At 39.2% G+C, this 26,557-nt stretch overlaps 1 protein-coding gene across 1 annotated transcript in view; it reads left to right on the top strand.

The window, feature by feature from the left end:
* MYH15 (myosin heavy chain 15) overlaps positions 1-26,557 on the top strand; it is a gene marked incomplete at both ends in the record, with an annotated part of 184,460 nt that overhangs the window by 12,660 nt on the left and 145,243 nt on the right. Inside the window, 9 exon segments of the mRNA XM_082624363.1 lie at positions 157-180; positions 184-249; positions 3,310-3,373; positions 3,451-3,476; positions 3,479-3,548; positions 12,744-12,847; positions 14,075-14,139; positions 14,141-14,205; positions 26,453-26,557. Of these exon segments, the coding sequence (XP_082480489.1) occupies positions 157-180; positions 184-249; positions 3,310-3,373; positions 3,451-3,476; positions 3,479-3,548; positions 12,744-12,847; positions 14,075-14,139; positions 14,141-14,205; positions 26,453-26,557 (589 nt within the window).

Raw genomic sequence — 26,557 nt, forward strand, 5'->3', positions numbered from 1 at the left:
GTTCCAAAATAACCTTTCATCACCAAAGTTGGAAGTAGTTTTTGGCTACTGGTTACCAAAACAAGAATGAGGTTTGACCTGGGTATGGAGGGCTTGCCATATTACAGAATTCTGGGAAAAGTTTCATCAGCTTTATTTCTCTTACCTGTATCCCAGGGGACTCTACAAAATCAAATCAAATGAGTGAATCCTGTCTTGGAAGCATTTGGAAATGCCAAAACCCTGAGAAATGACAACTCCTCTCGCTTTGTAAGTAACATGATTGAGCAATATATCAGAGTCTTTAGTTTTTAGCAAATGGTAAAATTCATGCCTGAGCACACAGATCCAAAAAAATTTTTAGAACATCAAAGGAGGTTATTGGGGCTTCCCTGGTGGCGCAGTGGTTGGGAGTCCGCCTGCTGATGCAGGGGACATGGGTTCGTGCCCCAGTCTGAGAGGATCCCACGTGCCACGGAGCGGCTGGGCCTGTGAGCCATGGCTGCTGGGCCTGTGCGTCCAGAGCCTGTGCTCCACAGTGGGAGAGGCCACAACAGTGAGAGGCCTGCGTACCACAAAAAAAAAAAAAAAAAAAGAAGGTTATTGATTAATGTTCATAATATTGTTAGATTCCTCAAGGAAGTCTGCCAGCTTCATCATTAAGACAATTAAATACATAGAAATATGTACTTGAGAAGCTTCTGCTGTTTGGTTAATTTCAGGAAGAAAATATTTATCTTAATAGTGTCAAATTCCTTTATACTCCCAGTAGGGAAGCTCATTCAGCAAATTCTAATAATGTTTTATATTTTAGTACATTTTACAGATCTGTAAATACTTTCTCCTTCATAATTTCCTATACTCCTTGTAATAAGTCATTTTAGCAAGCACTTCCAAATTCACATACTACAATTATTGTTTCTACTCTTGCCTATGGCCCCCCTGCCCCTGCATATTTTTCATTGAGGATTTTTTGGGGGGGCACAGGGAGAAAGCACTTTTTAAAGTAGCTTTTGATAACTAGCAGTCCCATGATAGAAGAAGGATTTGGATTTCAAACTCAAGCTTCACCAATCCGTTTTATGCCAAGAATGAGTGGCAGGGAGCCACTATATAATTTACAAGGAAATTTGCAGAAGGCTTCCTGTTTGAGGCTCTAGGCATAATTAAATAACAGCCTCCTGCTGATTTGGCTGGTTTCCCTCCAAAGCCTTAGAGCTGCCCTGACTACACTTACATCTGCTTGCGATGTCCGGCTGCATAGCAGGTACTAATACTGGGCAATAAAACAACTGCTAGATTTGGGATTTGTTAGAATTTGGAGGGATTTTCCACTTAAATATGAAAGAAAGAAAGCTGAAAAAAAAAAAACCGAGAGAGCAAAAGGAAGGATGGAAGAGAGGGAGGGAAAAATGGAAGATAAAGGAAAGGGAAGAGAGTAAAAGAAAAGAACAGTAAGTAGAAAGAAACGTAAATAAGGAAAGAAAGCAACTGAAAAAGACCAAGAACAAGAAAAAAATTGGAAGAATAGAAGGAAAGAAAGAAGTAGAAAAGCACAGTAAACAAAATGGATGAATGGAAAGAAGGAAGGAAAGAAGGGAGAAGGAAAGAGAAGAGGGGGTTCAAAAAACCAAGAAATGCAGATTAAATTCTTTCGATTAATACTCTGTTGTATACTATGCATGAAGAATGTCACCTGCCATATCAGTAAAAAAGGATGTTGCAGCCATCAAACCATCAGCCACTGTAGTCGCTCCCTACCCCACCACTGTGCACCCTGAGGGGACTCAGGTTGGAGAAAAGCAAGATATTGGCCCTAGGTAGTTAAGGTGCATATCAAAGGAACAATTTCAATGAGCCAAACTCTTGCATCTTCTCATACATAGAAAAGCACTAAATTCATTAACTTGAGATGTCTGATTTTCTTTAATTAGCAGTAATCTTTTGATGTTTCGACCACCTGGTTTCTGTTGCAAAAACTCCTATATATCCAGGGACCTCCCTTACCTCTGAGGAGCAGTCCCTCAGAGCTACCTGAGAGGCTGTCTTCTGGGCTTAAGTCCTCAGAAAGTCCACTGAATAAACATAATTCTCTACTTTCAGGTTGTGCATTTTTTTTCAGTGGACAATACACATATGTATATGTAAATGTACATATGCATAGAGGTACACATATATGTGTGTATATATATACATGAGTATGTTTGTGTGTGTGACTCCCAGTAGCCTGCATTTTTTAACTTAGTGGCTTAATCACCTTGTATTGGCCACTCTCCTTCTCTTGCCTGGCTGTAGTCCTGGTCTGATTCCTTCCTTGCATGGGTATATGTCTACCAGTCTGCCTTCCCCTCTGTACCAACATCCTCATCCTGCGGGCTCTAGCCCCCTGGACTGCCTCCTTGGCTGTGTCTTGATGCACCTGGGCTCTGTCACTTCTGGGCAGACTCTGTGCCCCACTAGATCCTATCTTATGGCTTTTCATTGACAGGCCTGCCTCAGACTTCATTTTCTGCCCCCTTTTCTCTTACTTGCTACACTCCTGCACAACTGCCTTTTCTTTTGATTTCAAAACACACCAAATGTTCCTACATTAGAGCTGTTACATTAGCTGCTTACACCTAGAATCTAGAAGAGCCATGAACACACCTGCTTTTCTAATGTGGTATCTCCTGTGCCTAGCAGGTTTTCTGGATCATAGCAGATGCTCAACGAATGTCTGTTTAATACATGGAAGAATATGCCAAGCAGATATTATTTTTCTCACTTTTGGATAAGAACACTGAGGCCCAGAGAGATGCTATAATGCACGCAAGAATGAACAGCCAAGGAGGCGGGGATAAATTAGGAGATTGGGGTTAATATGTATGCATAACTATATATAAAATAGATAATGAATGGGGACCTACTGTATAGCACAGGGAACTACACTCAGTGTCTTGTAGTGAGCTATAATGGAAAATAATCCAAAAAAGAATATATATATATATATACACACACACATACATATATATGTATGTATAAACTGAATCACTTTGCTGTATACCTGAAACTAGTACATTTTAAATCAACTGCACTTCAATAAAAAAAAAAAAGAAGAAGAAAAAAAGAAGACACAGCCAGCAATGAGCAGGTCTGAGTCTAGACTCCAGGACCACTGCTCGTCCTGATGACACTCCAGCTGCCTCTCGACATTAACTGGTGCCATCACAGACCCGTGTTGCCTTTTTTTAACTTTGGGGCAAGTAGTCACTTTGGGAGTGATGTGTGTAATGAAGCCATTGCAACTGCTTGGAATGTTTCAATAGGAGACTGTGTTCTGTGTCCACCCAGGGCAAGTTCATCGGGATGCACTTTTGTGCCAGAGGCAAGCTGTCATCTGCAGACATCGACATCTGTAAGTAGCCATAGCACTGTCTAATTACTTTTCTTCTACACCTACGTTTGAATCTTTACTCATGTCTCATCATGCAGATTTGCTTGAAAAATCCCGGGTTGTTTTTTCCAGCAGCCTGGAGAGAGGAACTACCATATATTCTATCAAATTCTGTCTGGGAAAAAAGAACTTCATGGTAAGTGTATTATTCTGGAGCTGAAGTTCATTCTAAAACAAGAGACAATAGTCAGATTACTGGAACTGAAAAAGTGCTGTTTAATGTCTCCTAGCCTCTTTAAGACTCAGTTTGTTCATCCTAAAACTTAAGAAATTGAACCAGTTATAGAACCAATGTTCTATAATTTTACATGGGTAGAGAGTAAATGCTAACACTTTTTTTCAATTTGGTAGTATTTGGAGGTGGGTAGGATGCCCAGCAGAGGTAAATGAATGTGTGTGTATGCATGTCTGCACACAGGCTTGTGTGTGTGTGTGTGTGTGTGTGTGTGTAAAAAGCACTAGATAATTTTAAAGACTTAAATTATTAAAACCACTAATCATTTAAGTGGGTGCTAGAGACAAGAGGCCAGAGGTGGGAGACATCACCAAGGTGTTTAGTGGTTAATGGGAGTTTTATAAAGAAAGGAGGACTTGGGTTGGGATATGGAGAATGGGAAGGGGATGTAACCAGAGTGATGTGTGGAGGGTATTTCCGGTAAGAGGAACAGTGTACACAATGTCAGGAAAAGGTAAGGCAAGATCAGGGAACAGAGAGACCAGATGAACTGGAGGAAAGGATTTTCATAGAGGAGTAGTAGAGATTTTATTCTGATGGGGTCTGAACTCAGGAAGTTGGGAAGGTGTTGTGTGCATGTGTGTGTGTGAGTGTGTGTATGTGTGTGTGTTCCTGTGTTTTGTGGGGCGGGATGGGGTAATAGGAGGTCGTGATTTGTTGAGGGCAGTGGCAGTTAGGCTGGTGTGATGAGCAGGATAGACTGGAGGCAGAAATACTGAGGGAAGTGATTGCAATAGTCCCAGGATGAGGTGACAAGACAATTGTCTAAGGCACTGTCCGTGGGAATAGAGGGCAAGGGGATGGGCTCATGGAAGAATAGAAAAGTCTAGGCAATGATAAAATGTAGAAATGAGGGAAAGTGTTGAGTCAAAAATACTCCCAAGTTTGGTAATTTGACTAGGATAAAAGTAGTGCCATGAATAGAAATGGAAAAACAACTTGTAAGGTAAGAGAATGAATTTCCTGAATTCACTCAACAAATATTTATTGTGGGGCTGCTATGTATACACTGCTTTTTAAGCATGGAGGATAGAGAAGTAAACAAGACCCACAGGTCCCTGCCCTCATGAGCTTACATTCTAGTATGGAAGACGGTAACAAACAAGTAAACAAAGAAATATATAATTCCAGAGAATGGTAGGTCAATAGAGAAAAATAAAGTGGGTGAGGAGATGGAGTGAAATGGGGTTTGGATGATGTTATTTTATTTTATTTTTTAACATCTTTATTGGAGTATAATTGCTTTACAATGGTGTGTTAGTTTCTGCTTTATAACAAAGTGAATCAACTATACATATACATATATCCCTAATTCTCCTCCCTCTTGCGTCTCCCTCCCACCCTCCCTATCCCACCCCTCTAGGTGGTCACAAAGCACCGAGCTGATCTCCCTGTGCAATGCGGCTGCTTCCCACTAGCTATCTTATTTTATATTTGGTAGTGTATATATGTCCATGCCACTCTCACTTCGTCCCAGCTTACCATTCCCCCTCCCCGTGTCCTCAAGTCCATTCTCTATGTCTACATCTTTATTCCTGTCCTGCCCCTAGGTTCTTTAGAACCATTTAAAAATGTTTTTTTAGATTTCATATATATGTGTTAGCATACGGTATTTGTTTTTCTCTTTCTGACTTACTTCACTCCGTATGACAGACTCTAAGTCCATCCACCTCACTACAAATAACTCAATTTCATTTCTTTTTATGGCTGAGTAATATTCCATTGCATATATGCGTCACATCTTCTTTATCCACTCATCTGTCGATAGACACTTAGGTTGTTTCCATCTCCTGGCTATTGTAAATAGAGCTGCAATGAACATTGTGGTACATGACTCTTTTTGAATTATGGATTTCTCAGAGTATATGCCCAGTAGTGGGAGTGCTGGGTCACATGGTAGTTCTATTTTTAGTTTTATAAGGAACCTCCACACTGTTCTTCATAGTGGCTGTATCAATTTACATTCCCACCAACAGTGCAAGAGGGTTCCCTTTTCTCCACACCCTCTCCAGCATTTGTTGTTTGTAGATTTTTTGATGATAGCCATTCTAACTGGTGTGAGATGATACCTCATTGTGGTTTTGATTTGCATTTTTCTAATGATTTGTGATGTTGAGCATACTTTCATGTGTTTGTTGGCAATCTGTATATCTTCTTTGGAGAAATGTTTATTTAGGTCTTCTGCCCATTTTTGGATTAGGTTGTTTGTTTTTTTGATATTGAGCTACATGAGCTACTTGTAAATTTTGGAGATTAATCCTTTGTCAGTTGCTTCATTTGCAAATATTTTCTCCCATTCTGAGGGTTATCTTTTCATCTTGTTTATGTTTTCCTTTGCTATTTTATTTTATTTTATTATTATTTTTTTGGCTGCACCACACAGCTTGCAGGATCTCGGTTCCCTGGCTAGGGACTGAACCCAGGTGACATGGCAGTGAAAGCCTGGAATCCTAACCACTAGTCCACCAGGGAACTCCCCAGGAGGTTATATTTTAGATAGAAGGGTCAGATAAGACCTCTCTAAGAAAGCAATGTTTTGGGAATCCCCTGGCTGTCCAGTGGTTAGGACCTGATGTTCCTACTACAGGGGCCCGGGTTTGATCCCTGGTCAGGGAACTAAGGAACTAAGATCCCGAAAGCTTCTTGGCGAGGGGGGGGGGGGGAAGAAGAAGGCAATGTTTTTCTAGACACCTGAATGAGTAAGGGAACAAGTAGGCGAAGATTTCTAGGAAGAAATTTCCAGGAGGAAGTAACAGTGAGTGCAAAGGCCCTGATGCAGGAATGCATTTGGTTTATTCTTGGAATAGAACAATGGCCATCGTGGGGGGCAGAATGGAGGGGTGGAGGGGGTAATGTACGGGCAGATAGGCTGGGTCAGACCAAGCAGCACTTGCAGGTTATGATGAGAGTTTACATCTCGAGTGCTATGGAAAGTCACTGGAAGGGGAGATTGACAAGCTGATGGGATTTCAAAGGTATTGCATCTGTCACTGAGGACAACAGTACTCCCACAGGAGTGACTGTGGGATGAGATTGGAGATCCAGGTGAGCAAATTGATGGGGAAGAATCTCCCCCAGTCCATTATGCTTAGATGAAGTATGGTATAAATCCAACAGTGTTTTGACTACATGGTTTTCAACTCCAAATTGTTCTCACCAAATAGAGAAAGCTCTACAAACTGGACAGTTATTTTTGCCATGGGTGCAGGTGGTGATAAGAAAGCAGCATCTACTCTCTTTCCCACCTTCTCTCTACCTAACCCTGGAACAGGTTGTTTTTTTTTTTGTTTTGTTTTGTTTTTTGTTTTGGTCTTCCTTTGGCTAGCCCTGCCAAATCTAACATTCTTGACACTCATTTCTATGCTGTGCAGGGTATGTGACACATAGGGTCCAATGTGAGTGCCAGCAGTGACTGCAAGATTTTTGGGAGCATCTCTGTTTACTAATAGAACCATCTGAAGACTCTGGGCTGCTATGGAAAATTCATGCTTATCATGAATTCATGTACTTTGTTCAGTCTGTGGGCTGCTGAAATTGATTAGTGTACAAAGGCTGACATCTGGTGGTGCAAGTTGGGTATTGTCAGTTCATTTGTTTATGACACCAATTGTTATTCTTTGGGGTATCTAAAAATTTTAAACTCTTTCTATTCATGGCTGCCAAAGAAGAGCTTTAGAGTGTCCTGAGGAGTGACACAAGAGGGCAGAGCTTAGCAGTATGAGGACTGTGACCAAATTTCCAAAAATAGGAGCATTTGTGTATGACAAACGAATCGGGTGTGAAAAATGACAGCAGAGGCTGGCCAGCCACTGAAGAAGCCAAGGAAATGGAGTGATGTGTCACCCCAGAGCCAGTCCTCATTTAGCCTCTACCTGACCTGGAAGATCTCATCTCCCCTTTCCTTTCAGTTAAGGCTGATCCTTGTTCCAGGTACAACTAGAACCCACTTCCCCAGTCCCTTCAGATAAGGCTCCTTGAAATCCTTTAGTTCTCAACATCATCTGTATATCTTGGTCTGGCATATATCTTCCTTTTTCTCTTCTTTTATTTGATTTTTTTCTTTATATTTATTTATCATGCTCACTCTTGCTATTCAAGTGGTGTGTAAACTTCAGGAGGGGAGGTCAGGAAACAAGTCTTTGACTCTTAGACTCCTTGACACTTTGCCTAATGCCCTGAGAACTCACTCCATAAAGTGACAGTAATATACAGTGGTGGTTGCCAAGAGGTGCACCTGAGAATGTCTACTGGTGCCCCGAATGCCTCTGGGGAAGGAAATGGTCAGGGTCTGGACCTCCTATTCTGAAACATATTCAGTTTACCCTCTTTAGCCATTAGGTCTCTCTTGAACTAGTCTCATATCTTTGCTCACTTTCTCCCCACTCGTTATTAGGGGGCATAAGATGTGTGTATGGTTGTGTAGATTGTGTGCTTCCCAACTCCAGAGAATGCAATTCAAACCATAGACTATGTGAATGGTTCTCTCTGGAGCTGGGCAGTGCACAACCTCTTCAGCTGTACATGGCAGCACTGAGGAACAGGTAATGACGGGTAATGTGGCATAGAGGCACTAGCTACAGAACTTCATTTGTGAGACCCTCAACTGTTTATTTTTAGCTCAGTGTCAGCTTCACTCCTTTTCATAGTGAGCACAGTCTTGGAGAACATTCAGCCATTCAGAAAGTAAAATTTAATGTCAGGATGACATGAAACAAAGCCTTGAATGAGAAAACACTCACCCTTAATGTGTTCTCTGCATCTCCTACTGGGGAGTGAGCCCTAGAAATGAACCTGTATAACGGTTGACACCTGCACTTTTTGGAATTGTGAAGCAGTTGACTTTTACCTTTAGCATTCCCTCATCCCTTCTTTCTGCCCTACCCCCATCCTTCCTGACACACTCCCTGTCCCTGCCTGCCTCCTCCCATCCTCCAGGTGCCCCAGCCTGGTCAACAATCTTCCGTGTGGGCCCTTACTGGCCTAGACAGTTCTCTCTGACTCTAATAGTGTCTCATAAAAATGCATTTAGTTTTTTTTTCTCATTCTCTCAAGGCCATTTCCCGTGGTAGAAAGAAATTAATTAAATAAAGGAAGCCCCGTTTACATGATACTCCTCTGAGATAACCTCAAGCCTCAAACCAATTAAAATTTACTGTTCCTTGAAAATAAGTTTTGATAAGACCCAGGGAGGGGGAGATGTTTGATCTAAAGGCCTTTCAGAGTTCCTCAGACATTCGTGCTCTGGCCTCGGCATTCTCTGGAGCCACCACTTCATGCTGAGGGCAGCTGCTCCAGTGAATGGTTACCATTGCGGCAGCCATGTTTCTGGTTGTAAGGAGATGGAAGGAAAGTCCATCGCGTGTGCTGAGTGACATCCTGAAATGATGCATCTGGAAGCGGGGAGGGGCTGAGGGAGCAATGCATACATAGCACTTGGGCTCACCATTCTGTCTTATTAGCAGCCCCCTCCTGAATCTTGGCTCTTTCCTCCACCCGGTCCTCTAGTCCTTGGGCATGTGGCGTTCTTGCCCGCTGCTCTGTCTCCTTCTGTGTTTGTCCAATGTTGAGCTTGCACAGAAGTAAGACCCTCCTTCTGTCTATGACAAAGGAGGAAATGGAATCCCGTCATGTTTATTCATACAGGTTTCAGTTGTGGGTGGCGTAGTCTAACAGAAACACTAGAGACTGTGTTTTAAATTCATTTTATCATTAATTTGACCCTGGGCAAGTAGTGAGCCTTTCTAGCCTTCCACTTTCCTATATTTAACATGCAAAAAATAATGTCAGATATAGCACATTTGATCATCATGACCAGGGTGAAAATGATCAAAAATGACATAATAAACATGAGAGAGAGTAAAATGAAAATTCTATGAAAGGTTGATCTAGAATGATCTAACAGGTAATTCGTGGCAAAGCAATCTTGGAAAGTAGATTTTTTTTTTTAACGAGTCAGCCACTGAAACATGCCCCACCCCCTAAAGACACACGGCAGTGTTTCCTGCACTGTTTAGGAGTGTGGTTCCTCTAGCCTCCTCGAGGGAAAGGACTATTTTAGTTTTGTATCCTTACGTCCTCCCATAGCATATACCTATGGTAGAGAAAAAAGATTAAACAAATGCTTTGATTTGAAAGAAATGGAGATGATGTCTGTATCTGAGCTGTGAAGGAGGTGAAGGAACAGGACATTGTCACACCCAGATGTCTGGCCTGGGTGTGATAAGGAACCACAGAAGAGGAATAGCTTCTGGGAAGATAGGAAAACATCATCCATCTGGTTGTGGTAATGTTGGGTTTAAGCTACCTATGGCCATCCACATTGAAATGTCCAATGGGAAGTTGGAGACTAGGTCTGGAGCTCAGAAACTAAATGTAGATTTGAGAGTCATCAGTAAAATCATGAATGAACCTTGCAAAAGAATATATAGAGAGATTATTGACAGTATACAGTCTGGACAGTATTTGATACCCCTGCTGACTCCCTCTTCCTTGAAAATCTCCCCACCTTGGCTTCTAGTAGACCACCCTCCCTTGTTTCTCTCCTAAATCTCTGGGCATAGCTTTGCAGGCTTCTCTCTTTCATCCAGTCCATGACTTCAGAGTGCCCTGGGGCTCAGTCCTTGGCTCTATCTTGTGGTGATAGATCATCTAGACTGACCACTTTAAAGATCATTTCTATCTGATGACTTGCAAAGTTGGATCATGAGTCCAGACTTTTCTTTAGTATTTCAGACTGATAGCTAACTGACTCTTTTATGTCTCCACTTGGATGTTGAATAGGCATCTCAAACGTCATACCCCTACAGCCTAGTTCCTGAACTCCACCCCACAAGACCTGCTCCTACCACAGTGTTTCCCAGGTTGGCTGAAGGCATCTCCATCCTTCCACCTGCCTGGGCACAAACCCTTGGAGTTACCCTTGATCAGCCTTTCTCCCACATTATTCTCATTTGTTCCATTAGCAAATCCTGTTGACTCTACTTTCAAAACCCAAGCTTTGACTACTTCTCTCGATGTCTGTTGTTATTCTCCCAGTCAAGTACGATCATCTCCCTCCTGTATTAACCCTTTCCTGGTATCCCTGCTCCCACCCTGTCCCTCTGTCTTTAACCAGCAGCCATAGTAAATTAAAAAAAAAAATCAGATCATGTCACTTCTCTGCTCAAAAACCTGTAATGGCTTCATATCTCACATAGAGCAGAAATGCCCAAATCCTCAACATAGCCTGTGAGGCACTCTTGATGCCTCTCTGACCTCATGATCTACCCCTTCTTTGACCAACTGTAGCAACTCAAAATCCCAGGCAACCTTCCACCCCAGGGCCTTTGCATTGGCTTTTTTCTTTCTGGAACATTCTTTCCCTACTTATCCATGATTCTCTCCCATAACTCAAACTTGACCTTGTGGAGGCCTTCCCTGATCACCCTATTAAAAACTGCAACTCTGCATCTCCAACACATTTTACTCCCTTTCCCTGCTTTTATTTATCTCCATAGCAATTACTATCTTACATGTCATATATTTTATTCATTTTTTTTTTACTTCTGTCTCCTCCTGTTGGAATATAAGCTTTATGAGGGCAGGAATGGGATCTTTTTTCACTGATGTATCCCTAAAACTTACAGTAATGCCTGGCATATTATTGGATCTCAAACAAATATTTGTTGATATAAGGTGAAGCATAAGGAAGAATATAAGGAGATTCCTGAGAAGTAGTAACATTTCAGGGACATTTGAATCACCATTGAAGTAAATACTTTAAAAAATTATTATGAATTTTATTTCTATTTAAGTTATATATTGTACTTGCATTCAGCCTGATTTCTTTTGGGCTAGCCCAATTACTTTTATCAAATAGCTTTATCAAAGTATTATTGACCTAAGTGTAAGTATTGACATGTGTATCTATGAGGTGAAACCATCACCACAATCAAAATAATGTACGTATCCATTCAAAAGTTTTCTCGTTATCTCTTGTAATCCCTCCCTCCTGCCCATTCTCACTCCCTCAAGCCCTCCTCTTCTAACCCAGTCTCTAGACAACCACTAATATGTTTTCTGTCACTAATATGCTTTCTGCAATCTATAGATTCGATTGCATTTCTAGAATTTTATAAGATGGAATCATGCAGTATATACTCTTCTTTTTCTGGCTTATTTCACTCAGCATAATTATTTTGAGATCCTTCCATGTTGTAGCACATATTCATAGTTCATTCATTTGTTTGCTAAGTAATAATAATCCATTGTGTGGATAAACAATGTTTTGTTAATTATTGATGGACATCTGAGTTGTTTCCAAATAGAGCTTCTATGAACATTCACGTAGCCCAATTTCTTTGTTTCTGAGATTTGGGGTTCAGGATAATAGAGTCTCACTTCACTGAGTGCTAAACAAAACTCAGATTGGCTCAAAAAACTTCACTGAGAGCAAGTGTCAGGCTTTAAGAGGTTAATGTGATTTGGCCACGTCGGTTGCAGATGTGCTGCTGACAGTTTGCCTTGGCTTCAGCTTGCATTATGCTTCCTGACTAAGTGAATCATGTCAGGAGCCTTAGACATATCAGAGGTGCAGCACTGAACATAGTAGCTGATTTACGGATCCCTTGAAAGACAGACTCAGCCTCCTAATAGGGAGGACGTGATGTGACAGGATTACACTGCTAATGTTCCCTGGGTGCTGACCCCAGGGTCGGCCTGCTTCCTAGCTTTTGAAGCTCAGGCCTGTTATAATTTACAAACCACTTTTTGTCCTCTGGCCCTCAACCATGTATCTAGGCCAAATTCCTGTTTTCAAAGTTTTGCCAACATGCATTATCTGTTTTTTTTTTGCACACCAATTCAAGCTGCTGCAATTGAATCTGCTTTCAGATTTGGCCTGCCTAGTCTTCTCTTGGGAGGCATTAACACATGACTGACAAGTTAATAGAGGGCAGAAATTGATTGCAGAGGTTTGGGTGTAGACTATGGATTTTATTTTGGCTTGTTTACAAGTATGCTGTAAGCCGTAAGAGTAAACTGTGAATATTGCTCACTTATTTTCTAAAGCCTTGTGGATTTCTTTAAGCTGTTTAACTGATGGTTTTCCCACCGCAGATATGCTCCTTGTGTCTGAAAATCCCTCTGACTTTCACTTTTCCTCTCATGGAGCAGTTGCTCTGGAGAGCTTGGATGATGCTGAAGAATTGCTGGCCACAGATGTAAGGCTTGTTAGTTATCAAAGTCTGGTAATGACAATAAGAAATGAAAGAAAGCATCTTAGATCTCCTCTCTTCCAAAGGGTCCTGGAGAAGTGACCTTCCTTCCCCTGGGGGTAGAGAGTGGAAGGAGCCCCTCCAGGACGGTTTCTGTCCAAAGTTTTATACTTATTTATTTTGTCAATATAGTGACTTCGGTACATATGGAAAAGTAGGAAGATGCTTCAACTCAGAGACAACCACTGTTTTTAGTCTTTATTTTTTTCTATTTGGGATTGTTGTTACATAGTTGTTTTGGTGGGTTTTTTTTAAATCAAAGATTATAATCATACTGCACATGCTATATACTTTGCTTTTTCCATTATTCTTAAGCATTTTTAGTGTTATTACAAACTTCATAAACATTTAAATGGATACTTAATATTTTATCAGACATTAATTCTATAGTTTAGTTAATCATTCTCCTACTGTTAGACTCAAGGTTGTGGTTTTTTGTTTTTTTTTTCCTACTGTGGTGAATGTCTTTGTAGGGGAGTGCTTTTTCTATATGTCAGAGTCACCTTATGTTAGATTCCTAAAAGTGAAATTACTAGATAGGATTATGAATTTTTTATAGTCTCTTGATACATATTCTAAATTAACCACTAGAAAGATTGTACCGATTTCTATCCTCCTGGAGTGTGTGAGAACACACTTCTTACCATGTGCAGTGGCTTCCTAGGATGCTGTTCTTTGGTGACATGGTTTTTCTTTTCTTAAATACTTCCTTTTGCCAGTCTTTAAAATGTATCTGGAATAAAGCTGGGAGAACATATGGGATCCCAGAAATAAGCAACCTATCAGATATGGTGCTACTTTCTTCCATAACCATGAAAGGCAAAATAATTTAGCTCATATAGCCAGTTAATGATAGATTATTGGAAAGGAGAGGAGGTGGGCAGGGCAGCCGAGGAAAGTTCTAAAACTACTGGAAATTAAACAAGTCAAGTCATAAGCCTTCCTAATTCTCTTTTAAAGGGATAAGCAGACTGTGGGTGACCAAGCACCAACAGGGCCAATTTGCATTGCTTTGAACAGAGCTGTCACACTTCACTTAGGGGCTGTGGTGATCTGTCTCCTGGCAGCCCACAGCCCACTGAGTGGAGGGAGGTGTGACACACAGCGGGGGTGAGGTGCTTACTGCAGCCATTAGGCAAATGAAGACTTGGCCATCTGCTTCTCTTTTTACAGCAAGCCATGGACATTTTGGGCTTTCTTCCTGATGAGAAGTACGGATCCTATAAGCTCACTGGAGCCATTTGGAAACATGAAATTTAAACAGAAGCCCAGAGAAGAGCAAGTAGAAGCAGATGGCACAGAAAGTAAGGATTACTTTAAAGACATGGCATGTATGCTCTTCAAATCCCTGACCCCAGGCCTGCTCCCCTTTTCCTTGCAGTTAAACTCACCTCTTAGTTTTTGGAAAATGTTGAAATTAATCAGCAATCTCCCTCAATTGCTGTTCCCCCAAATTATTCTCTCAGCCAACATTCTGAATTAGAATCCTTGTATCTCAGAATAAGACACATTCCTTAATTAATTATTGATGATGCCAGTAAATTTACTAAACTTGGGTGACATAGGATTGACTAAGATGTAGCCTACCTTCAGCATATAGACTATTGAGAAAAACAGAAAAAGGAACAAATTACCATGAGATGTATGAAGTGGCATAATGAAGGTATGAACAAAGATCTGTAAAATTCCAAAGCAGGAGTTTCCACTGGGTTGAGAAAAAAATGGCTTCTTTTCCCTTTGTTTTTTATTCATATTCTAAAAATCTATAGTCATGCCTGCTTACCAAAAAGATCTATAATGAGTTATCTGTCTAGAATGATCATCAAAATAGAAAATCACAATTATGAAAAGAAGGAGTCATAGTCATAATTATTTCATTTAATATTAAAATTCCTGGCAATTGCAACAAAAAGGAAAAAACATTCATTCAAATCTTTCAACAAATAATTTTTAAAATTTTATATTTTTAATTGTGGTAAAATATACACAACATAAAATTTTACCCATTTTAACTGTACATATTAGTGGCATTAAGTACTTTCACATTGTTGTGCAATCATCACCACTATTCATCTCCAGAACTTTCTCATCATCCCAAACTGAAACTTTATACCCATAAAACAATAATTTCCTATTACCCACTACCCCTAACCCCTGGAAAATTTTAGTCTACTTTCTGTCTCTATGAATTTGACTACTCTGGGTACCTCATATAAGTGCATTCATACAATATATATTGTCCTTTTGTGTCTGGTCTATTTCACTTAGCATGATGTCTTCAAGACATGTTGTAGTAAGTGTCAGAATTTCATTCCTTTCTAAGGCTGCATAACATTCCATTGTATGTATATTCTACTTTTTGTTTATCCATTCATCTCTTTATAAACACTTGAGTTACTTCCACTTTTCACTAGTGTGAATAATGCTGCTGTGAACATTAGTGTTCAAATATCTGTTTGAGTCTGTGCTTTCACTTCTTTTGTGTACATACCTAGAAGTGGAATTGCTGGATTAAATGGAAATTCTATATTTAATTTTTTAAGGAACCACCATATTGTTTTCCATGGTGGCTGCACCATTTTCCATTCTCACCAGCAATGCACAGGGGTTCAAATTTTTCTACATCCTCACCAACACTTATTGTTTTCTGTGGTTTTTTATTTTTTTTTAAGAGCCATCTTAATGGGTATAAGGTGGTGGTGTCTCATTGTGGTTTTTTTTTTTGAAATAGATTTTTATAGGAGTATAATTGCTTCACAATACTGTGTTAGTTTCTGTTGTACACCAAGGTGAATCAGACATATGTCCCCATAACCCCTCCCTCTTGAGCCTCCCTCCCATCATCCCTATCCCACCCCTTTAGGTCATCGCAAAGCACCAAGCTGATCTCCCTGTGCTATGCTGCTGCTTCCCACTAACTGACTATTTTACATTCAGTAGTGTATATATGTCAATGCTACTCTCACTTTACCCCAGATTCCCCCTCCTACCTGTGTCCTCAAGTCCATTCTCTATGTCTACATCTTTATTCCTGCCCTGCAACTAGGTTCATCAGTACTATTATTTTTTAAGATTCCATATATATGTGTCAGCATACAGTATTTGTTTTTCTCTTACTGACTTACTTCACTCTGTATGACAGACTCTAGGTCCATCCACCTCACTACAAATAACTCAATTTCATTTCTTTTTATGGCTGAGTAATATTCCATTGTATATATGTGCCACATCTTCTTTAGCCACTCATCTGTCGATGGACACTTAGGTTACTTCCATATCCTGGTTATTGTAAATAGAGCTGCAATGAACATTGTGGTACATGACTCTTTTTGAATTATGGTTTTCTCAGGTATATGTCCAGTAGTGGTATTGCTGGGTCATATGGTAGTTATTTTTAGTTTTTTAAGGAACCTCCATACTGTTCTCCATAGTGGCTGTATCAATTTACATTCCCACCAACAGTGCAGGAGGGTTCCCTTTTCTCCACACCCTCTCCAGCATTTATTGTTTCTAGATTTTTTGATAATGGCCATTCTGACCGGTATGAGGTGATATCTCATTGTAGTTTTGATTTGCATTTCTCTAATAATTAGTGATGTTGAGCATCTTTTCATGTGCCTCTTGGCTATCTGTATGTCTTCCTTAGTGAAATGTCTATTTAGGTCTTCTACCTAGTTTTTAATTGGATTGTTTATTTTTTTTTGATATTGAGCTCCATGAGCTGTTTCTATATTTTTGAGCTTAATCCTTTTTCTGTTGCTTCATTTGCAAATATTTTCTCCCATTCTGAGGGTTGTCTTTTTGTCTTGTTTATGGTTTCCTTTACTGTGCAAAAGCTTTTAAGTTTAATTAACTCCCATTTGCTTATTTTTGCTTTTATTTCCGTTACTCTAGGAGGTGGGTCAAAAATGATCTTGTTGTAGTTTATGTCAAAGAGTGTTCTGCCTATGTTTTCCTCTAAGAGTTTTATAGTGTCTGGTCTTACATCTAGGTCTTTAATTCATTTGGAGTTTATTTTTGTGTATGGTGTTATGCAGTGTTCTAATTTCATTCTTTTACATGTAGCTGTCCAGTTTTCCCAGCACCACTTATTGAAGAGGCTGTTTTTTCTACATTGTATGTTCTTGCCTCCTTTGTCGTAAATTAGGTGATCATGTGTGTGTGTGGGTTTATCTCTGGGCATTCTGTCCTGTACCATTGATCTATATTTCTGTTTTTATGCCAGTGCCATACTGTCTTGATTACTGTAGCTTTGTGGTATAGTTTGAAGTCAGGGAGCCTGATTCCTCCAACTCCATTTTTCTTTCTCAAGATTGCTTTGGCTATTTGGCATCTTTTGTGTTTCCATACAAATTGTAAAATTTTTTGTTCTAATTCTGTGAAGACTGCCATTGGTAGTTTGATAGGGATTGCATTGAATCTGTAGATTGCTTTGGGTAGTATAGTCATTTTCACAATGTTGATTCTTCCAATCCAAGAACATGGCATATTTCTCCATCTGTTTATGTCATCTTTGATTTCTTTTATCAGTGTTTTATAGTTTTCTGAGTACACGTCTTTTTTTTCCTTAGGCAGGTTTATTCCTAGGTATTTTATTCTTTTTACTGCGATGGTAAATGGGATTATTTCCTTAATTTCTCTTCCTGATTTTTCATTGTTGGTGTATAGATATGCGAGAGATTTCTGTGCATTAATTTGTATCCTGCAACATTACCAAATTCACTGATTAGTTCTAGTAGTTTTCTGGTGGCATCTTCAGGATTTTCTATGTATAGTATTATGTCATCTTCAAACAGTGACAGTTTTACTTCTTTTCCAATATGTATTCTTTTTATTTCTTTTTCTTTTCTGATTGCTGTGTCTAGGACTTCTAAAACTATGTTGAATAAGAGTGGCGAGAGTAGACATCCTTTTCTTGTTCCTGATCTTAGTGGAAATGCTTTCAGTTTTTCACCATTGAGTATGATGCTTGCTGTGGGTTTGATGTATATGGCCTTTATTATGTTGAGGTAGGTTCCTGCTATGCCCACTTTCTGGAGAGTTTTTATCATAAATAAGTGTTGAATTTTGTCAAAAGCTTTTTCTCCATCTTTTGAGATGATCATATGGTTTTTATTCCTTAATTTGTTAATGTGGTGTATCACATTGATCGATTTGCATATATTGAAGAATCCTTGTATCCCTGGGATAAATCCCACTTGATCATGGTGTATGATGCTTTTAATGTGTTGTTGGATTCTGTTTGCTAGTACTCTGTTCAGGATTTTGGCATCTATGTTCATCAGTGATATTGGTCTATAATTTTCTTATTTTGTGATATCTTTTTCTGGTATTGGTATCAGGGTGATGGTGGCCTTGTAGAATGAGTTTGGGAATGTTCCTTCCTCTGCAATTTTTTGGAAGAGTTTGAGAAGGATGGGTGTTAGCTCTTCACTAAATGTTTGATAGAATTTGCCTGTGAAGTGAATTCTATCTATCTGGTCCTGGACTTTTGTTTGTTGAAAGAGTTTTAATTATGGTTTCAATTTCATTACTTGTGATATGTCTGTTTATATTTTCTAATTCTTCCTGGTTCAGTCTTGGAAAATTGTACCTTTTGAAGAATTTGTCCATTTCTTCATGGTTGTCCATTTTATTGGCATATAGTTGTTTGTAGTAGTCTCTTATAATCCTTTGTACTTCTGCATTGTCATTTGTGATTTCTCCTTTTTCATTTCTAATTTTATTGATTTTCATCCTCTCCCTTTTTTTATTGATGAGTCTGGCTAAGGGTTTATCAATTTTGTTTGTCTTCTCAAAGAAGCAGATTTTAGTTTTATTGATCTTTGCTGTTGTTTTCTTCATTTCTATTTCATTTATTTCTGCTCTGAACTTTATGATTTCTTTTCTTCTACTGACTTTGGGTTTTCTTTGTTCTTCTTTCTCTAGTTGTTTTAAGTGTAGGGTTAGATTGTTTATTTGAGATTTTTCTTGTTTCTTGAGGTGAGATTGAATTGCTATAAACTTCCCTCTTAGAACTGCTTTTGCTGCGTCCCATAGGTTTTGGATCATCTTTTCACTGTCATTTGTTCCTTTGTAGTTTTTTCATTTCTTCTTTGATTTCTTCAGTGATCTCTTGGTTATTTAGTAGCGTACTGTTTAGCCTCCATGTATTTGTGTTTTTTACAGTGTTTTTCCTGTAATTGATTTCCAGTCTCATAGCATTGTTGTCAGAAAAGATGCTTCATACAACTTCAATTTTATTAAATTTTCTGAAGCTTGATTTGTGACCCATGATGTGAGCTATCCTGGAGAATGTTCTGTGTGCACTTGAGAAGAAAGTGTATCCTGCCACTTTTGGGTGGAATGTTCTATAAATACCAGTTAAATCTATCTGGTCTGTTGTGTCATTTAAAGCTTGTGTTTCTTTATTTATTTTCATTTTGGATGATCTGTCCATTGGTGAAAGTGGGGTGTTAAAGTCTCCTATTATTATTGTGTTACTGTCGATTTCGCCTTCATGGTTGTTAGCATTTGCCTTATGTATTGAGGTGTTCCTATGTTGGGGGCATAAACATTTATAATTGTTAATCTTCTTCTTGGATTGATCCCTTGATCATTATGTAGTGTCCTTCCTTGTCTCTTGTAATATTCTTTATTTTAAAGTCTGTTTTATGTGATATGAGTATTGCTACTCCAGCTTTCTTTTGATTTCCATTTGCATGGAATATCTTTTTCCATCCCTTCACTTTGAGTCTGTATGTGTCCCTACATCTGAAGTGGGTCTCTTTTAGACAGCATATATATGGGTCTTGTTTTTCTATCCATTCAGCCAGTCTGTGTCTTTTGGTTGGTGCACTTAATCCATTTACATTCAAGGTTATTATTGATATGTATGTTCTTATTACCATTTTCTTAATTGTTTTGGGCTTGTTTTTGTGAGTCTTTTTCTTCTCTTGTGTTTCCCACCTAGAGAAGTTTCTTTAGCATTTGTTGTAAAGCTGGTTTGATGGTGCTGAATTCTCTTAGCTTTTTCTTGTTTGAAAAGCTTTTGATTTCTCCATCAAATCTGAATGAGATCCTTGCTGGGTAGAATAATCTTGTTTGTAGGTTTTTCTCTTTAACACTTTAAGTATATCCTGCTACTCCCTTCTGGCCTGCACAGTTTCTGCTGAAAAAACAGCTGATAACCTTATGGGGATTCCTTTGTATGTTATTTTTTGTTTTTCCCTTGCTGCTTTTAATAATTTTTCTTTGAATTTAATTTTTGTTAGTTTGATTAATACGTGTCTTGGTGTGCTTCTCCTAAGGTTTATCCTGTATGGGACTCTCTGTGCTTCCTGGACTTAGGTGACTCTTTCCGTTCCCATGTTAGGGCAGTTTTGGACTGTAATCTCTTCAAATATTTTCTCAGACCCTTTCTTTTTCTTTTCTTCTTCTGGGACCCCTATAATTCGAATGTTGGTACATTTAGTGTTGTCCCAGAGGTCTCTGAGATTGTCTTCAATTCTTTTCATTCTTTTTTCTTTATTTTGCTCCTCGGCAGTTATTTCCAGCATTTTGTCTCCAGCTTACTTATTCTTTCTTCTGCCTCCGTTATTCTGTTATTGATTCCTTCTAATGTATTTTTCATTTCAGTTATTGTGTTGTTCATCTCTGTTTGTTTGTTCTTTGGTTCTTCTAGATCTTTTTTAAGGATTTCTTGTATTTTCTCATTCTGTGCCTCCATTCTATTTCTGAGATTCTGGATCATCTTTATTATCATTATTCTGAATTCTTTTTCAGGTAGATAGTCTATTTCCTGTTCATTTATTTGGTCTTGTAGGTTTTTACCTTGCTCCTTCATCTGTGACATATTTTTTTGCCATCTCATTTTTTTTTTTTTTTATGAGTGGGATTGTGTTCCTGTCTTACTTGTTGTTTGGCCTTAGGCTTCCAACGCTGGAGTTTGTAGGGTGTTGGGTAGAGCTGGGTCCTGGTGCTGAAATGAGGACCTCTGTGAGGCCTCATTCTGATGAATATTCCCTGGGGTCTCAGGTTCTCTGTTAGTTCAGTGGTTCAGACTCCGAGCTCCCACTGTAGGAGCTTCAGCCCAAACCCCTGCTCGCAAACCAAGAGCTCGCAAGCCACATGGGGTGGCCAAAAAAAAAAAAAGAGAGAGAGTATGCAATAACAAAGTAAAAAACAAAATTAGACTAGAAAACTAACAGATACATTAGAAAGAATATAAAAATTAAAATTTAGATGAACCAACAACTGGAAGGTACAATGTACCACAATAGTAAAAAAAGAGGAGGAGAGAAAAGAAAAAAAAAGGGGGGGTGAAGGCCTTAGCTGTAGAAGGTGGGGCCTAAGCAAGGGTGAGGTTTGGGCAGTGGATGGGGTGTATGCTTAGGATCCACAGGGCTGGAAAATGCCCTGGGGACTGTGGGGGTGGTGGGGCTTAGGCTCAACAGAACAGAAGGGGCCAAGGCGTGCCTCCCGCCCCCATGTCAGAGGGCTGGGACCTCACCTGGGAGCCCAGCAGGCTTCCTGGTTTCAAGTGGGTGAGACAAATGCCCTCTGCTCCTCTCCCGCTCCTCCTCCCGGAGGGCCCCTCCCGCCTTCCTCTTCTGATTTCCTGACCTCCCTCCTATGTCCCCAGGACCAATGCAGCCAGGGGGAGGGGATGCGCCCTGGAGGGCAGGGGACCAGCTTGGGAGCCCAGCAGGCTCCCCAGACCTGAGTGGCTGGGGCAATTTCCTCCTCTCCTGCTCCTCCTGGAGGGCCTCTCCCACCTGCCTCTCCTGATCTCCCCAGCCTCAGGGTCACTGATCCTGTCTGACCTCCACTTCTTCTCCCCCCTCAGTACCCCCACATCCTACCAGTTCACTTGGGGGTTCCTCCCATCTCCTTGGGCATCAGGGTCCCCCACCAGCAGCAGAAGGTGCTCTACTTGTGGAGAGACATGCTCATTGTGGTTTTGAATTGCATTTCCTTGATGATTAGTGATGTTGAGTATCTTCATGTATTTATTGGACATTTGTATATCTTCTTTGCAGAAATATCTATTCAATTCCTTTGCCCATTTTTTGGTTGCATTGTTTGTTTTTTTCTTGTTTAACAAATAATTTTTGGGGGCAGTCTGTGTGGGGGACTATTCCTAGTGCTAGAGATATACCTATGAACAAGATATAATCCCTGTCTTGATTGTCTAGTGTGGGAGATAGACAATATATACATAAATGGACAAATATGCATGAAGTCAGAATGAAAAAAATAAAGCAGAGTAAAAGAATAAAAAATAATAGGAGTTAAGGAGTTATCGTTGATAGGGTGGTCAGAAAGTCCCCTCAGAGAAGAGGACACTTGAGCTCAGAGGAAAATACAGTAAGGAAATGTGCCCTGAATATTGTGTAAACATGTTCTATATTAATATATTAATATATGCTTTCATGGCATCTTGCTGCCTTATTTTGCTGTTTTTGTCCTTGTTCTTTTTTTTTGCTTTTCCAACGCTTTGAAACAAAGTTTTAAAAATTATTTTTATTACAAAAACAAGGCATAGTTATTAATTATAAAATACAGATAAGGGCTTCCCTGGTGGCGCAGTGGATGAGAGTCCACCTCGTCTATTTTGCATGCTTCCACAACATTAATCGTTCTGAAGCCTAACTCTTATTATGCCATTTCTCTGCTAACAGCCCTTTAACATATCCCCATTATTTAATTAATACCTTACAGTGGCATCAGATCCTGAGACCACAAATCACCCACATTTCTGTTTATCTTACTTCCTAACTTGTTGGTACTATTCACCGTCTTTGACCATCGCTGCACTGCCTGCCTCTGGGCCTTTAAGTCATGCTGTTCCCTGTCTCAGGAATGCTTGTTCTCCCATACTTGCCCATCAAAACCCTTCTCATCCTTCAAGGCTCAGATGAAATGCTGTTTCTTTCTTGAAGTCTTCCCTGGTCATGCAGTCCAGAAGGGATCTCTTTCTCTTTCAAACTTTCATGATACTCATGATTTGTCTCTTATAGGCAGTTGTTTTATTGACTTGCTATTTTTGCCTGCGTTTTATTTACTCTCATGGATTATAAACTCCTTGACAGCAAGGAGTTTTGTCTTGTTTATCTATCTTCTTACTATAGCATCTAGCAGCAGGCCTTGAACATAGCAAGTGCTCAGAAACTCAGTTCAATAAATTAAGGAAGTTTGAACAGCTCAGAAACCGTATTATAACCCTATATAAAAGACTAATTGAAGATCATTTTCAAAACCCTTTTTCACATTAGCCAGATTGTGGTTTGACAAAACTGGATTTTGTTTCTTTATATCTGGTTATTTACAGATCAGATAGAACTGGGATAGAATTGTCACACTGGAAAGGATTGCCTCTTGTTTTTCTCTACCTCCTTACCTGTTTTCAGTTGCAGTCAGACTCTGTTCTCTCCATCTTCTAAATGTACTTACCAAACCTGTCTACCCTTCTCTAGAGAGTAGTTCTCAAACTTGGTTGTACATCAGAAAGCACCTGGGGAGCTTTTTAATTCCTGAAGCTCAGGCCTCACCCAGACCAAAGGAAACCAGTCTCTGAGGGAGGATGCAAGCATAAGGATTTGTTTTTATAACTTGCCAGGTGACCCCAATGTACAGACAAGGTTGAGGACCCTCTGAGAAGGACTGTTCTCAGACCCTCATGTGTATCAGAATCACCCGGCAAACATGCTAAAAAATGGGCCCAGACCCTAACCTTCTTGAGTGAGTTCCTTTATGAGCTCTCCAGGCTATTCTAATCCACACCACCATTTGAGAACCCCCTCTAGCTAAACCTCTCCCAGGTAATATCATAAAACCTAAGTTAAAATTCATGGTTTTATTCACAAGGTCATAGAAAATGATGTTTATTGATGGGAATTTCATAAAGCCTCTTTGGGGAACACATCAGGTTACATGTTGAAAATATGTTTACAGATGATGCTGTCTTCATGATGGCATCTCCTAAATGTCAGAAGGACATTTATTCATAGATTTAACTTTTAATGAAAATGAACTTTTTTTTTTTTTGGAATATGATGACAACTATTATTTTCTGTAAAAAAAAAAAAAGGAGAACATGAGATGTCTAATGTACACCTGTGGGATACATCCATTACTCCTCTGTCTGCATATCCTTGAGTGTCTCTGGAGTAGGTGAGAAATAATTCTGTAATGTTGAAGGCTATTTCTGTTAGAGCTTAAGGTGGGATACTGTACAGAGAATTTTGGTTTCCTTTGTTCATGGATAAAAATAGACTCAAAGGACTGTCATTAACACTGGGAAAAAGGTTGTATGAAATTGAGACTATTGTTACCTATATTGTCCATCTGAATGCTTCCAATGTATAGAAAATCGAACTCCTGTCTTTTTTTTTCTGGACAGATATTGTGGAATTGTTCGTTTTTCACATTGTTGGTTACTATTCATCTCTGCTCAGATTCATCAGGTACGCTGCATTTCTCCCTTCCTTTGAAATATTTTCATTTTGGGTTAGATGCTCTTTAAAGTCTCTTCTGGTTCAAAAAGTCTATGATTCTGACCCACTGGCTTCTCAACTTGAAATAATCAGGCTTTTGTCTCCAAACATGGCACTCCTAGCAGGAATAACTCAGCATAGGATGAGCATGTCTGCTTTACTTTTGATTTTTCCATTTATTTTCCCAAAAGGGCTTTGCAGTTTGAAAGGTTTCATAGCAACTGAGTACCTAGACCATTATCATTGATATGGAGTAGGTGTAGAGCTTCTAGAATGTATGTATATTATACATTGATTTTATTTAACAAGTAAATCAAACATTTCAAGCTTTTCAAGCCTTTGTGAAAATTTTAAAGGCTGATGGAAAGGAAATGGATATTGTTAGTACAAATGACATACAGCTCTCTAAATGTGTTTTGTTTTTACTTTATTCTCTATTTGTGGTTACTGCTCAAGAAATTTTGTACTTCTTAGTGAAGTAAGGAAAGACTACATTTTCTTCTATATTAAGACATTAATTTTATGGAGTTACTACATCAGATATACTAGCATATCTCAGGATTCATTTAAAATGGAAGACAGCAGAGAGGTTCAATTGAGTAAAATATTCCTTTTGTCTGATAACTGAAAAAATCTGCAATTTGAAATGTGTTTATAACTTTTTGCCTGTGGCATTCTTTTGTGTTATTGCCATTTTTTAACACCTGGTGTGATACATGTCTATTTACTTTTCCTTCTGATAACACTTATTCTTCTTCACTTCTTTCCTTAGAAGATAGAAGTGCTGTTTTATAAAAGTACAATTGTATGGGTTATAAGTATTCTTGTTAGGCAGCAGAGGGCACTATGGGGCAGAGATTTCACAGGAAAAGGAAAGGTTTCTAAAAGATACTGGGCAAGTGTTCTGGCTTCTGTTGATTGGCAGCTGTCTTGAATTATCCAATTACATGGTCCAAGTTCCGGTTTCATGGAAAGGATCTACAAATGTATATGTAGGAGGGGAAAATAGGCAAATAATGAAAATGAGATTTTTCATGTCCTTCAGATAAATAGTTCTTTTCAGAAGAGGGCCAGTAACAAGAAAAAGATTCTTTTTAAAAATTGAGTTATAATTCCCATATTATAAAATTTATCATTTTAAAATGCACAGTTTAGTGAGTTTAAGCATATTCACAGTGTTGTGTGACCATCACGCCTATTTAATTCCAGAACGTTTCATTACTCCAAAAAGAAATCCTGTACCCTAAAGTAGCTACTCCCCATTCCTTTCTCTCCTAGCCCCTGGCAACTACAAATCTACCTTCTGTCTCTATGGACTTGCCTATTCTGGACAGTTCATATAAATAAAATCATACAATATATGGCCTTTGTGTCAGGCTTCTTTCCCTTACTATAAAGTTTTCAAGCCTCATCCATGTTGTAACATGCATCAATACTTCATTCCATTTTACGACGAAAAAAGTTCCGTTGTATGAATATACCACATTTTGTTTATCCAGTCATCAGCTGATGGACATTTGTGTTTTTTTCATGTTTTGGCCATAATGAATAATGCTACTGGGAACATTTGTGTACAACTATTTTGTGTGAACATACTTTTTATTTCTCTTGGGTGTATATCTAAGAGTGGAATTTCTGGGTCCTATAGTAACTATGTTTAACTTTTGAGTATCTGCCAAATGGTTTTCTATAGCAGCTCTACCATTTTATATTCTAGTAGCGTATGAAGTTTCCAGTTTCTCCACTTCTTCACCAAAACTCATTATTGTCTGTCTTTTTGATTATAGCTATTCTGGTGGGTGTGAAGTGGCAGTTCATTGTGGTTTTGATTTACATTTCCAAGAAATAGAGACTTTTAAACATTTAGGATTCATGCCTTTATTTCAAAACTACAATCTACTTTGCTATATCATTCTAAACAAACCATCCTTCCATCTTCTGGGTAGTCTATTGGGCTATAGTGGAATGAATTTTAATAGTGTTTTCCTGCCTCTCTCCCCCTCCCCACTTTCCTCCTTCTCTTTTTCTCTCTCCCTCCCTCCTTCCCTTCTTTTCCTTCCTTTCTTCTGACCAGATGCTGACAAAGCTACTTTCCTCATGGGCGTTAACTCCTCTGAGCTGGTGAAGGGCTTGATCCATCCTAGAATCAAAGTTGGTAATGAATATGTTACTAGAGGCC

The sequence above is a fragment of the Mesoplodon mirus genome (genome assembly GCF_964341445.2).
Source record: "Mesoplodon mirus genome assembly, chromosome: 6".
NCBI lineage: Eukaryota > Metazoa > Chordata > Mammalia > Artiodactyla > Ziphiidae > Mesoplodon > Mesoplodon mirus.